This window comes from Pleurodeles waltl, chromosome 7 (assembly GCF_031143425.1).
Source record: "Pleurodeles waltl isolate 20211129_DDA chromosome 7, aPleWal1.hap1.20221129, whole genome shotgun sequence".
NCBI lineage: Eukaryota > Metazoa > Chordata > Amphibia > Caudata > Salamandridae > Pleurodeles > Pleurodeles waltl.
Genome location: NC_090446.1, coordinates 58,404,714 through 58,419,368, shown reverse-complemented (window position 1 = coordinate 58,419,368; position 14,655 = coordinate 58,404,714). Strand labels below are relative to the sequence as shown.

The 14,655-nt window shown below is 41.3% G+C and overlaps 1 protein-coding gene across 2 annotated transcripts in view; it reads right to left on the bottom strand.

Annotated features, from left to right (window-relative positions):
- Positions 1-13: 13 nt before the first annotated feature.
- LOC138303624 (killer cell lectin-like receptor subfamily F member 1) overlaps positions 14-14,655 on the bottom strand; it is a 44,159-nt gene continuing 29,517 nt past the window's right edge. Inside the window, exons 4-5 of one of the 2 annotated variants that reach the window (XM_069242920.1) lie at positions 6,535-6,602; positions 14-881 (exon numbers count right to left, since the gene is read on the bottom strand). In XM_069242920.1, coding sequence (XP_069099021.1) covers positions 6,600-6,602 — 3 coding nt within the window. In that variant the 3' untranslated portion in view covers positions 14-881; positions 6,535-6,599. The remainder of the gene's footprint in view (positions 882-6,534; positions 6,603-14,655) is intronic. The other variant, XM_069242919.1, reaches the window with a different exon arrangement.

The window sequence follows — 14,655 nt, the reverse complement described above, 5'->3', positions numbered from 1 at the left end:
ATGAATCTTAATTTTATTTTGTTCTAATTATACCAAGAAACAAAGCAATCTATTCTTTAAGAAAACATTGAGGCTCATATAGGGTAACAGTGTTTTTTTACAAAAGGAAGCACTTTCATTTCACAGAAAGTTATCATTAAGTAACAACAGCGCCCAGTAGAGATATCAAGTGTGCACAGCTCAGGGAGAACTTACAAAAATATCATAGCAAGGAATTCAGTTGACTGCACCAAGGACCTGATGAAGCCACCACCACACCCAAAACATCAACCATAAACAGAGAATAAATTATACATTTTAAACTGCTTCCTTATGGCATGAAAAATTAGATGCAAATTAAAGTAAAAACTATGTAACAGGTTAAAACAAAAATATAATAATACCGACAGAATTCTGAGATTTTAAAATGTAATTTGTCTGTACTCCTTGAACGTTCCACTATTTTAAGTTTAACAGAGCTGGACAGGTAGGTCCATCGAAATGAACTGTTGTGAAAGTCAAAAGCTCTGTTTATTCTTGATCTTAGGGGCTTGGGGAAGACATGTAGTCAATCCACAAAGGGACCAGAGGTCTTAAGCGTTCTTGTTTTAACAACCAATATAGTTGCATCATGAAAGGCCTCTTCCAGGGGTACAAAAGCAGAAGGATGCGTGGTTGCAAACATGGAGCTCCAATATCTATGTGAAAGGGTTTGCCATTGAAGTTGGGTCTCTTGCTGCTGTGATCATTCGTGGCAGGTCTACATTACTGACTTGGAGGTGGAACGTGTAGCCTTCTTCTGGCAGATCCACTGTAGTTCATTGCTGCATGGTGCAGACTCAAGGATGTTTACTTTCACAGTTCCACACCGGTCTCCACTAGAAGGGCCTGCAACAAGGAACCTGCAGTAAAAAACAAATACGGCCCTGAATTAGTGGACTAACAGTGGTATTAGATGCAGCTTCCATCACACGCTGGATAATAATGACTTGTTCTGGATGGTTAGTGCCTGTATTTGCTGAAGGCAATATTCAGCCAGATGCAGTGTTTGGGGGCTCGTACAAAGCGGATACTAAAGAAAAGAAGTATTAAACCCCTTCATATTGCCCTTTTCAGCATGACGTCCCATAAGTCAACATGAAGCTTTAGCGAGGATCAGACAGCATGCTATTGTATTGCTCCAATAAACTTCTATTTGAGATAAAGACCTGTCGGCTAAGATTTACTAAGAATCTGTATTGGGGTTGCATTACTTTTTTAGTTCACATCTGATGCAACGTCTCTTTTGGGATTCACAAAACTAAGCAAATCCCTTATTTGTGTGGCTTTGCCTGGCCTTGTTAAAAAAAAAAAAGTAACACAACGCAGCACATAGAACGGACTTGAGTTACCTTGCATCAGGTAGGCATTACATGGCTAATGCATGGGCATTCCTGTGCATCCAGTCATGTATTGTGACACAAACCAATAGTTACAAAGAGTTGTAAACATGGGTTTGCACCAAAATGGCGTGCCTGATATAGAGAAAAGTTGCTGGTGACTTTAACATGTTGGAGTTTGTTTCATGCCCTCAATGCACAATCTAGCAACACTTGCTCAAACCCCTCTTAATAACCCATACATAAGGACAAACAGTATCACCTGTCATTCCTTACTTCCTCCCACTCCTCTAACAAGTTCCCTCCCACTTGCCCACATTAGCCAATACCTGTTTCACCGCTAAAAACCAATAACATTCTAGTGCGCAATTTATTTCCTTCTTCCATCTACCCAGCTTCTCGGTGTCTATCATTCCATCTGCTTCCTATCTTCCTTCTTCCTTTGCCAGTTTGTCTCCTGGTCCCTCCCACTTCTATTCCTGACTGACAATCCTTTGTTTTCGTCCCAAGCCATAGATTCCCCTTCAGCCTGCTACTCCGTCATCATCAGGTTCCTTCTCCCATACCTCACCTACTCACTGGTGCACCCAAAGCACTCATGCCTAGGCAGTCCCAAATAATACAAGTCATCTTTCAATTTGCCTTATCATTAAGTCCAAATGTCCTAACACCGTGGGCACATATGATGGTATTTTAATTGACATGGCCCTGTAATTTGCATGATTGTCCGAAATTCAAGACTGGTGGTACAGTGCTTCAGGGACAAGATTGGTGCAGGTTTACTGGCCCCAAAAATTCCCATAGCTCCACAGCCTTAAGAACAACCCTATCTGTGCAATTATGTCTTTATAGTACACAACAAGGCAACTTTGAGCAGTTAAAGAAGGAGAAATAAACGTGTTCACTCACTTCAGGGAACTCAAAGCTGTGCTTAAGTTCAGCCATTGGTTTCCAGTGTGGGGCACTGGCACTTATTTTTGAGGGCCGGCACTTATTTTTCTGCCTAACGCATTTACTGCGAGCAAAAGACACATATGGGAAAGACGGAGGAAGAGAAAACGAAAAAGTGTTACATAGGGAGAATGCAGAAAGCTGCAGGAGTGAGGTGAAGGGGAAGTGAGTGGCTGTAAATGGATTAAAGGGGCTCAAGGTGGCTTCAGGATAACAATGCCTCAGTATTCTGTGTTCGTACATTTAATTGCAGCAGCCGTGTGTTTCAGAGGAGAGGTTTGGGCACCAGCATGTTTTTATTTACAGATTAAGCACTGCTTCAGAGGCTATGTCAATGAGGAATCCTTGGTCTTTGCACCAGTTAGACTTGAGCAAAATTTGCATTACTTTTAACTTTGCATCAATTTTGGGTACTGGGCTACACATATTTAACATTATTTCTATTTGTACCTGTTTATTCCATAAATTCTGCTTCTGGGAGTATGGTCAAGCAGAAAATGTCTTGCAGGAGTTGTGAAGCCGCAGCAGTATGGACTGCACTCTGCAACGTCTGTTACTTGACCTTGAGAAACTGTGTGAGCAATACCGTGAGCAACTGTCTTGTATGAATTCTCTGCAAGAGGTCATAATTCGTACAAAGTTTTCACAAGGACAGTGCTCAAACTTAGGCCCAGATTTAAGAAAAGTGGTGCTTCACATTGTGAAGCGCCACTTTTCATGCACCCCTCCCCCAACACTACCATGTGTGCACCATATTTAAGAAACAGCGCACCATGGTTGTATTAGGAACAATAGTGTCAACATTTTTGATGGTACTGTGGCACTTTGCTCCGCTAGCGTCACAAATTCTGACGCTAGTGGACCAAAGTGCAAGAAAGCCAATTGATTCCAATTGGTGCTCCCTTTTAACGCCTGCTTTCAGCAGGCATTCAAAATTACGCCAAAAATGGCACCATTTAATCTTGCAGATTTCATGGCGCCACTTTTGCAGGCCTCCTTGTGCCAGAACGGCCACTTTGGGCATGCATACTGTGATGCAAAGGGTCATAAAGTGGTGCAATGCATGCATTGTGCCACTTTGTAGATAGTGTTTTTGTCAATCTAGTGCCAAATGAGCATCAGAAAAATAAATGACACTAATGTGTATAGATCCCTTCCCCAGGGGTGAGGTTAAGGGGGGGCAGAGCATTTGCATACTTAGCCTATGTCTTAAAACGTCTCTGTCAAGACTACTGACTACCCTATACTGTCAAGGTTAGTACATATAGGTGAGGGTCATTGTATTATTCTTATTCCATAGATATATACTTTGACAATATAGTTGCATCTACATACCTTGAGATGATATAGGCAAGTAATGAAAGATTTGATGCTAAGAATCGTAAATCTATTTGTATCTATCAATATTTACCTACCTGAAATAGTGGTAGCCAATATTTTAGATTCTGACCCTGATTTAAAAAGTGGTGCTGCACCCAGTGCAGTGCCACTTTTCTTGCCCCCCTTAGCCCCCCCTAATGCCACCATGGAGGTAGTTAGGGGAGCTAGCGTCAAAACGTTTGATGCTAATTCCGAGCTTTGCAGGATTAGCGTAAAAAATGTTGACGCTAATCCAGCAAAGCCCACTGAGGCCCATTGTAAACACTGGTGTAACCTCTGTTTAAGGCCTGCTCTGAGCAGGTGTCAAAAGTGCCGAAATAAATGACCCAAAGAAATCTTTTAGATTTCTTTGCACCATTTTTTCAGCCTCCCTAACAGGGGAACGCCCCCTTTGCATACATTATGCCTTGGGCAGGCATAGTGTAGCGCAAAGCGTTACAAAGTGACTCAATGCATGCATTGTGCCACTTTGTAAATTTACTGCTTTGATTTTGGCCTTGTTGGGCCACATTAGCATAAAAAATTATGCTAATGTGGCGCAAGGAGGTGCTAAGGGCTCTTAAATCATCCCCTCAATGTTTTGTAGGTTGTAACAAAAAAAACAATATTTTGTCAAACAACCAGAGAGCTGCCAAACTGAAGCACGGGTGATGAGAATAGGGCACAAGATGAAATGGAGTTTCAAGAGAGCTGGGGGACTGGAGCACAAGGGACGGGAAGGAGACACCAGAGGAATTAGAGAAGGAAGGAATAGTAGGGAGTGGGACCAAGGTACAAGAGGAAAAGGCATACTGAGGCATAGCAGAGCATGCAGGGCTTAATTCGAGCCAGTAGTTTCTGGTGCTTGACACCCGCACTTTATTGTCAACACCGGCTCTTATAACAGCTGCCACATGGTGGTGATGTTTGTCCACCTTTGTAAGGAGTACAACAACAGTTGTTTAATAATTAAATATAGACTAAAATCACTAATACCTGACATCCAAAGCTATGAGAATAGCTTGTGTGGCATGTATTAGTCATATTTAATGTATATTCAAGGTCTGAATTGTCACACTTATGTGAATGTGATGGTTGGATGTGATGGAACTGTCAATGGCAGTGCCGGTGGATCAATGGGTGGTTCATCCTGCAGTGGCATCCTGAAAAGGGCCCTGGCACTTATTTTATTTACAGATTAAGCACTGAGGGCATGAGAGGTCTTTACTGAAGGCACAAGATGAAAGAAGTCACATGGACTGAGGGCTCACGGGTGTGAAATGGAAATATGCACAAGAGAATCATTAGCCAAATCAGAAATGAGGGCAGGGATGTGGAATGATACAAAAGCCAGATGAGGGGACATGGTGGGGACAGAGAAGAATATGAAAGAGCACTGCAGAGTGGGGAGTAAGTCGCATACCTGGATACATTTGAGCAGGTTGAACCAGCCAAAGTTTATCTGGAGAAGAAAGCCTCTCAAATACTGAGACATGTGGCTTTGATGTGGTAAGCACAAAGGCAGCATCCTATTTCCCATTCGTTATCATGGAAAAACCTGTAATTGTGGGGTATTTATCGCACTGTAAAACAACCAATATTTTTTAGGTCTTTCAAAACAGAGAGGGAGAGTGTGTGTGTGTTTTTGTTCTGTCTCTATGCAAAAAACACTAGTGAAATCCGACTGACCTCTCACAATACCCAACTGAAAGTAGCTGTACCCAATTATTTATCAAAAAATACATTTATTGGGAGGGGGTGTAATACTCCAAACACTCTCCTTGAAGCTACACCCCTGGTACTTTACCCTGGGAAGTTGTTCCATGTATAGTATGCAGGTGTTCCCATGCATCCACCTATGGACTTTGGCGCATTCCCAGTTTTACTAAAACTGGTAATCTGGGAATGTGTCAACTTGCTACGCTTTCCAATGTGAGATGTAAGGAGGAGAAATATCTGTATTTCTACTCATTATTTCCCCTTCCTACATGTGCTGAATTCTGCAGCACACATGGAAAGAGGAAAACACCTGTAAGGATTGTTTCCTGCAGGAAGGTACCCCTTCCTGCTGCAAAACAATCCTGGCTGTAACACAAGTATCCTTACAGCATGGCGCAAGGGTGCCTGCATTGGAGCTAGGCTGCACTCAGTGCACCAGGCATGGGGAGAGCAGCTAGGCGCCACATCCTATGCACATATGGTGCATCCTGCCCTCAACCAGTCACACAGCACAGCACATCAAAGTGTCTTGCTGCATTACATTGTATGACCTGTGAGTAAATCTGCTCCTGGGTCCATGGTAAGTCCACGGACACTGTAATACCAGTGGGGCCGGAAGCAGAAGTTATCAATCCCATCGGTAATAGTACGGTACTAACGATAAGGCTGTGTTATTGGGACAGAACAGAAAGCTTCTCACATATACCAAAAAGACAGCCATTTTATAACCTACGGATAGAGTTAGACGTTCAAGGGTACTGAAACCTCTGGCCTAAAACGTACACTTTTTGTTCCAAAGTAGACCCGTTCACCCAGGTCCAGCGTCGTTCCGGCGTAGTATTGAACAGTCCAATCCAGTAGTAATGGCTTTTATTGTTTCCTATGAAATTCTAGGTACATAGAAACAGAGGTAGAACACATCATTGGATTCATATCATAGATTTGCTGTTAGTCATTCAAGAGAATCTCCATCTGTTTTACACACTCTCAGCTCTACTTTAAGCTTACACTGCCGGTGACATTAATTGCAGATTATATAATGATGTTGTTGAGTTTACCTCAGGCACTCCAGCTGGAAAGTGTTCCAGGTCTCTACCATAGTTGTTTTTTTAGTTTTGAACGTTGCAGTATTACATCGGAATCTTACCTCACGAACCCTCGTTCATCTTTCCAGATGTGATCAATATTTCTTGCAGCCATGGAGTATACGTGCTACTGCGAAACACAGAGAACATTTAAATTGTCAGGTTGTTTGGTGGCCTACTTACCATCGTCTCAGCAGCTATAAACAAGCTTTGTCAATGCCAATAGGTCTTGCAGGGTGAAATTGTTTCTTTATTGATTGTCCATTTTATTAGTGGGTTTGAGTGGATGAATGGGTGCATGTGATTATACAACAGCACTAGGATGAGTGAATACACAGGTGCTTCATTGCAAACCCACAATACAATTTCATGACTGTGTTTTGTTGTGTTGCATTGTCCATTGAATTGCTGTGAGTCGGCTCTTCTAATGTTTAATTGGTTTGTTTTTGTATTACTTTTTGAAGTAATGTGTTTCATTAATGTGCTGAAGTAGTTTGTTGGAATGCACCCTTGATGTTATTGTGTTGTGTTGTTGTGTACTGATTTAGTGTTTTGTTGTACTTTTGTGTTGTTACTCAAGCAGTAGTGTGTTTTGAGTTGATATTGTATTGCTACTGTGCTATTCTGCAGTTATTGTTGTGTTTTGGTCTTGCTGTCATGTTACTGTGTTGTTGTGCTGTGTTTTTATTGTATTGTGTATTTTGTGTTGCCTTTTGTTATGTGCTGATTTGTGTTGTAGTTTTTATGGTATGTTGTATTGCTGGATGCAGTTGTGCAGCAATGTATTGGTGTGTTGTGTCACTGTGTTTTAGGTGATGTCATGTGTAGTTGTTTTGTGCTGTTGTGACTGTGTGATCCATGTTGTTGTCTTGTGCTGTTATTCTGTTACGTTTCTTTTGTTGTGCCATATACTCTTCTTGTGTTGTGTTGTTTTTCTGCCAATGTGTAATAGTGTGCCGTTGTTGTACTGATAATTTTGTTGTGCTCTTAGTTGATAGTGTGTTATTGTTGTGTTGCAATCTTCTTGTGGTTGCGTTGGTGCATGTATATAGGTATTGTGTTGTTGATCTTGTGTTGTTGCATTGTTATGTGGTGTCATCATTTTGTGTTATGGTGCTGTTTTCTTATTCTACTATTGCATAGGTGATTTTTCTCATTGTTGTTTCTGACCTGCAGGCCCACTACTCTATGAGGCTGCAGTACGGTGTGAGGGGGATCGTGTGGTTTTAAGGGTGGGAGAGCATTTAATGATAACTTTTGATTTGGTAATTTAGTGAAAAAGGGCGGTAGTGTGGTTGGTGTAGTTGATTGTTGGGCGTGGGCAACTGGAGGTGGCAATGTGGTCGTGGGAGGTGGTAAGTGACAAACTTTGGAATTAATATTGAAACCTGTATCAGAACTCATGGAATTCTGAATTAAGTAACAACTGTAATATTGTACTTGAGGGTCAGTAGGGGACTGGAGGCCACTATGGCGATGGATGTAGTTCATATAATATTTCTCTCAGCATATAATTGTTTTTTTATGGAACCTTCTTGAAGAACTGTGAATATGTACAAATGTACAAACATGAGAATGAATAATTGTATTGAACAATCTGCCCGCAGGAAGGCCAGATGAATTGTGGTAAGTTTCAGATCGGTGTTGCTATGACATACATTTGCACCTAATGATGCTGTATGCTATGCAAACATTGGCATTTTCAGTACAACTTCACTATTCATATGTATTAGTGAGGACATGTGAGTGGAATGGTTATTTGGTGGTGTCTCCTTAGAACATAGCCATTATAATTTATGTATTTATTTGTATAATGTTCAAATCAGTGATCTATTAATTTTGTACATAAATTAGAAAACAGTCATTCACAATTTTAAAGTTTATATGCACGTGTGAGATTAACATTCTTACTGTTTAAAATGTTTTACTAAAATAATTCATTTGAGAGATTGCAGGTTTACCAGAATAAGAAAATAGTAAGGACCTTTGATGTGTGCTGTTGATTGAGATTCACAGTCTCTTGCTAATTGGACATTCTTCTTGAGATATAGGGGCATATTTACAAGAGAGTGGCGCATAGGTCCCGAAGCGCCACTTTTCTTGCGTCGCTCCTGCTCCACCTAATGACATCACGGTTGCACTGTATTTACAATATGACGCACCATGGCAGTCGTTAGGACAATAGCGTCAACATTTTTTAAGCTATTGTGGCGCTTTGCTGCATTAGTGTAAAAAATGTTGATGCTTGTGCAGCAAAGCACAGGGAGGCCCATAGGTTACTATGGGAGCGTCCTTTTTACGCTTGCTTTGAACAGGCTTTAAAATTATGAAAAAAATGGCGCAGTGAAATGTTGTAAATTTCACTGCACCATTTGTTTTGACCTCCCTGTGTTGGAAAGCCCACCTTGCATACAATGCGGCATAAGGGGTTGGAAAGTGGCACAATGTAAGCATTGCGCCACTTTGTAAATATGGTGTGGGAGAAAGGCCTCCTCAATGCCGCCTTAGTGTAAAACAAAAAGATGCTAGGGCGGCCCAGGGTGGTGATAGGGGCGTGTAAGTATGGCTGATAATGTGGTGGGAGGTGCTACCTGGTGGGGGAGTCTGTCAGTGTGGTGGTGGTGGGGCTGTATTTCTATCACGTGGTACTACAGTACTGGAGTTACAGTGAGATCAGCTCGCTGTGCTGTGAGGTGATTTGTGGTGGGAAATTATAAATGCAGAGTGGTATTGAGAATACGCTTTTCACAATTTTGGGAAAAGGTCTGTCTCATGCGTACTCCAGATCAAAGATGACAAGGCCTGTTTACTATTAGTTTTCCTTGCTTAAAATCATTGATGTTTTTTAATAGTATGCTTTGATACTTTTCAGGTCTCTTCAGGGTTAAAGGCTTGGTGATTTTGACTCAGTGTGTTGCAATGCACCTGGTTATTTTTATCAGCAAGTCATTTTTTGTCCCTATGGATTTTATCCATTTTTAACCTTGTCTTAAGCTGCATTGAATCCTTAGTCTCCTGTTGGTGTTTAAGCTTGATCCTGTCCATCTGTAGAGGACATATACATATGTAAAGTTGATAATAGCAAATCTCTTGAAAGCTTCAGTAAAGGCTGGTATGTGCCTGGCTGCAGGCGCAAATCGTTTTCACTGTATCACCCAGATCCTCTCCTCTCTGAACTGGTGCCTGTTGAAGGAAAGTCCATGAATAAGATGTCCTGCCTAGAACACCGGCTCATCCATGGCGACCAATCACACTACATAGATAAAAAATGAAGCGTTGTAGCAGCGAAACACATATTGGTTATCGCTTTTTGAGAATATTAATAAACACTTGTTTATTTGATGCTTTGTGGTGAGCAGTGAAATTTGTTAAGTTTCCCTGCTCCATTTTTGCCGGCCTCCTAGTGCCGGAATGCCTCCCTTGCATACATTATGCCTGGCATAGGCATAATATGGCGCAAGAAATTTACAATGCATGCATTGCGCCACTTTGTAAATATGGCGTGGGGAAAAAGCCACTTTAGCGCCGCCAAAAAATTATGATATGGTGGTGCTAGGGTGGCGCTTGGGGCTCTTAAATATGCCCCATACTCTCTTACTGCTAGGAAACGTGAAGCTTAAGGAAGTCAGCGCAGGACTTTTTTATGGCACTGTTGGCAAAAAAACGCTGGGCTTTTCCGCTTTCATTTTAAAGGAAGTTGAAGTAGGAAAAAAGTACTCAAGGCCTTAAGCACTGCTTCATCCTCTGCGATGGATCTAACACATTAAAGAAGGATCAGTTCTGCTGAGATGTACTGTGCATGTCTGCCACTCTGGCCTTGGTGACCACCCTGCTGAGATCTCCAGGTACCTCTCTCCCATTTACACCTAGATTAATCCTACTGAAGGAGAGTAAGTACCATGCTTCTGTAGACAAAGAGAAGTGCTCAAATGTGTACTACAGATGCGCTGCGCAGAAGCCCCTGTGAGTGATACAACAGGGCCACAGACAGAACAAAGGTTGAAACAACCTATGGACCTAAGCCAAGTCACTCGGTCCCAATTTATCCGAACATCTAGACCCCTTCTACTGCTGCCTTTCCTAGTAGGAAGCCAACCAGAGATATTTGATGTTCAGAGAGTCCACCATGAAAGGGAGATCTGTTATTAGCTGTCACTGCTTCCAGCCTCCCAACTGCAACATTCATGAATTGGAAAACCATTGTCAAAGGCTTTAATAAGTGGCCTTCAGGTTACACAACTGTTTCTGCAACAGAAGCAGTAGCCCACTGACCTATTTTACATACAATGCAAATCTGTGACATGACCTGTGTGTTAAATGTGGTGATTTACAACCAACCCAATGACTCCAATGTTCAAGATTTACTTCCTCTGTGTGAGAAACCAGGTCTTTTTGCAGGGCCCTCCACTTTTTGCCTACCTTTGTGAACACTAAATGCTGTTTTTCTGACTCTGAGGGTACGCTGAGCTCTGATAACCAGATCCAGGGCCTGCGCTCTGATAAAAAGTACACAGTAATTAGGTATAATTACAGTTGGTTCTGACAACCTATCTTTAAGTCCCTAGTATATGGTAGGGCACGTAGGTTTAGAGGCCTAGCAGATTTAATGCACTTACGCGTGCACTGCTGAGGTGCCTATTGTCAATTTAAAAGCCAGCCCTGCCTTGCAGGCTGCTTTTAAATTAAATGTTTATGCAAACTCAACTTTGGAATTAAAGGTACTTCCAAAGTCTCACACTACCTTATTTTTAAATATAAGCTACCTCTAAGGCCTCCCCTTAGTGCCCCTGGGATAGTGTGCCTTGTAACTATAAGCAATTACATTATAAAATATGTTGTACATGCCCTGGTGAGGGAAAACTACCAGTTTTGTTTTTCTCCATTGTAGCACGTTGAGAAGTGATGTGATCTTTCAGGACCGATGACTCATGGGAAAGGGATTGCCTGGATTTTGTTACTAATTAAGTTGATTTTTGATACTGAACTATTACCCACATCTAATGATGATTTAAAGAACTTTTTCTTCAACTTGGGTATGTATCATCCTTTGGATATGTTGAACTTCTAGAACAAGGACAATTCCTTTTGTGAATTGTGGAATTCCCTTGTCTTTGTTAGTTGTATAAAACTGATAACTGCTGATTTCAGAAGTTGGAAAAACCCCTCTGCAATTCACAAAACATAAACCCTGAAAACCTGATACACTACCTACACTCCAAGCAGATGTGATCATTATCAAGTCAAGGTATTACGTATGGGTGAAATAGAGCTTGTCCTATTTGTCACACATGGGCCACTACTATGTTTGATAATTAACTAATTCTGATGTTTATTCTCAACAGCACAAATGGGAGCATGGTCAGGGGGAATGTATTGCTTTATTGGAGGCCCAGCTCTCTCCCTATTTTCCTTTTCATCATCAACTTCACAGATATCTTACCATGGCAGCCCTTCATATAAAGGTGTTCTTTCATTGCATTTCCTAGTTTAAAAATATATGACCCAGTGAGCCATGCATGTAGAGCCTTTTTAGATACTTGGCTCTGGTTAAAAGCACAATACTAATATTATCTTTAATGTACTCCAAAGTTAATATTGTTATATATAAATTGCTTTATTTAATCTATTGTAATTTTAAATTAAAATCACAATACTAATATTAGTATTTTTATATGTAAATTGAGTTTTTTATTAAATCTGCTGTAATTTTAATTTACTCATGCATAAACACTAAAAGACTCTTACTACCCATTAAAGCTATTCATCCATAGACTCTAGAAACTCCTAACTAACCCCTTAATCCGCCCTTTACTGAATCCTAAAAACTCATTACTATCCCTTAACGCTACTTTTCTCTGAACCTTAAAAACCCCATACTATCCCTTAACACATCCTACCTCTGAACTGTAGAAACACCTTACTACCCTTTAATGCTACCCATCATTTATCACTACACACACTAATTTCTGAGGGGACTCGCAGGATCCCACTAATGATTCCTGTGATTTCTGTCACTACCTCTCTTCTTGCAGTTTTCACTGTTCCTGATACTGCTAGCTCTGGAGCGGAGTCACAGCATGATTACAGGTAAGTTGTTATAAGGTCCTTAGAGGCAGATTTCAGAGCCCCTAGTGCCTCCTCACGCCACATTAGCGTCATTTTTTTACGCTAATGGCCCAACAAGAGCAAAATCGCTACACCAAAATTACAAAGTGTTTACACTTTGTAACCCTTTGTGCTACATTATGGCTTGGCCAGGCATAATGTATGTAAAGGGGGTGTACCCCCGTTAGGGGGCGGGGGTGGCGAAAAAATCTCTTAGATTTCTTTGCGTCATTTTTTACGGCACTGTGTTAAAATGAGGCACACCATTGTTTACAATGGCCCTCAATGGGCTTTGCAGGATTAGTGTAAAAAAACTTTAATTCTAGTTACTTAACTACCGCCATGGTGCGGCATTTCATAGATACGGTGCACACATGGAGGCTCTAGGATCGCACCAAGGGGCTCAGGTAAAGTGGCGCTGAACTAGGTGCAGCGCTACTCGTCTTAAATCTGGCCCTTAGTGCTGTCTAACAAAATGAAAACCTCACCTCTTGAAAGAATTAGAAGGGAATTTTGGGTCATCAGTGGAAGCTCTTTGAGGGCACTGATTGAACATACTCTGCAGTTTATGTACAGAGGAGCTGAGCTGCGTTGTTGTTCGGGTGAAATGCACACTGCTTCACTAATAGATGAATTTACATATTGTCGGATGTTTGCATATATACTACACTTCGGTAATAGTGTTACCACAACCAGTGAGCCAGACACTACCACAAAAAACACTGTTTGTCTTTTGTCTCAGAAGTATTTGGAGTAATAATAGCATGAGTATTTTGGTGGTGCTTTCGGAGTTAAAAGACATGGAATGCAGTAATTTTCTCTAATACAAAAAATTGCTGAACGCAATGAAATTCACTTTCCACACATTCAGCGTTTTTGTCCAGCTTCCAGCGTGATCTATATGCTCCCAGAGTAGCCCGACCATGAATACCAGGACACAGCAAACATCAGTGCATGACTACTGTGAATGTTTATATAATAATGGCCTGTGCAATGGCTATGTAGGTATGTCTTGGCATTACTCAGTCTGGATGCCATATTGTTACCAATATGCTCTTAGAATTGGCTTTGGCCTGGTCCACCCAGATGTGTATTACTCTCTCATTTCTATCAACTGTCATCATTCTGCCTCCAAGAAAGTGCTTCTGTCGGATTGTATGAAGACTATTTCACATCTGAAAAAAAATCAACTATGCTCTCTGACACACTGAGTTAATTTTCTCCTATATGCATTCTAGGCAGAAAGCCTTTTGCAGCACTGGCCATGCCAATAGGCCAGACTTTTATATGATAACAAACATTTATTCATACAATGCATGCAAACAACATTTGTGAATGTGTTCATATTTGTTACATAAATGCCAGACCTGTTGGCTTTGCTTCTAATTGTTTTGAGCAAGGATTGTCTCTCTCTGTTTCTTACTTATGCTGTCCCCGTCTAAGTTTGAGATTTGCATAAAAACAAGCTCTTAGGGTTGAGCCAGTGAATATCAAAACAAATTTGCAGTGAAAGGGGTAAAACTTTGTTATAACATTTTCATATGAATGAAATAATTTGGATAAGGGGTTCAAATCTTAATAAAGAAACAAAACCATCTACACAAAGAACAAGGTAAAAAGGTGGGTCAAGGGAGGTCAAGAGGAATGGGAAACATCCTTAGAAATGCTCACATACCTTTTTGGAGACTTTTAGGAATTTTGGGACAGATGTTCTATCATACTGGGCGCAAAAAGTGGGCGCAAGTTGTGCATCAGCTTATTGTGAACCAGTATGTAATTTTCAAACCTATCTATGTAATGTAAAAAGTAATGTAGATTTATGTAGCGCGGTTTATCACCCGTGAGGGTCTCAAGGTGCTGTCCATGGGCATGGGGACATTAAGCCCCTCATTACAATTCTGGCGGTCTAGGACCACCAGACTCGTGGTGGCGGTCGGACCGCCAATTTTTCAATGGCCGACGGCCTGAAGGTGCCGGCAGTCTCAATCCACCAGGGCAGCGTTACTTGCAGTGATTACGGGTCCCCTCTATGCTGGCTTTTACATGGCGGTTGCACTGCCATGTAAAATCTGGCAAAG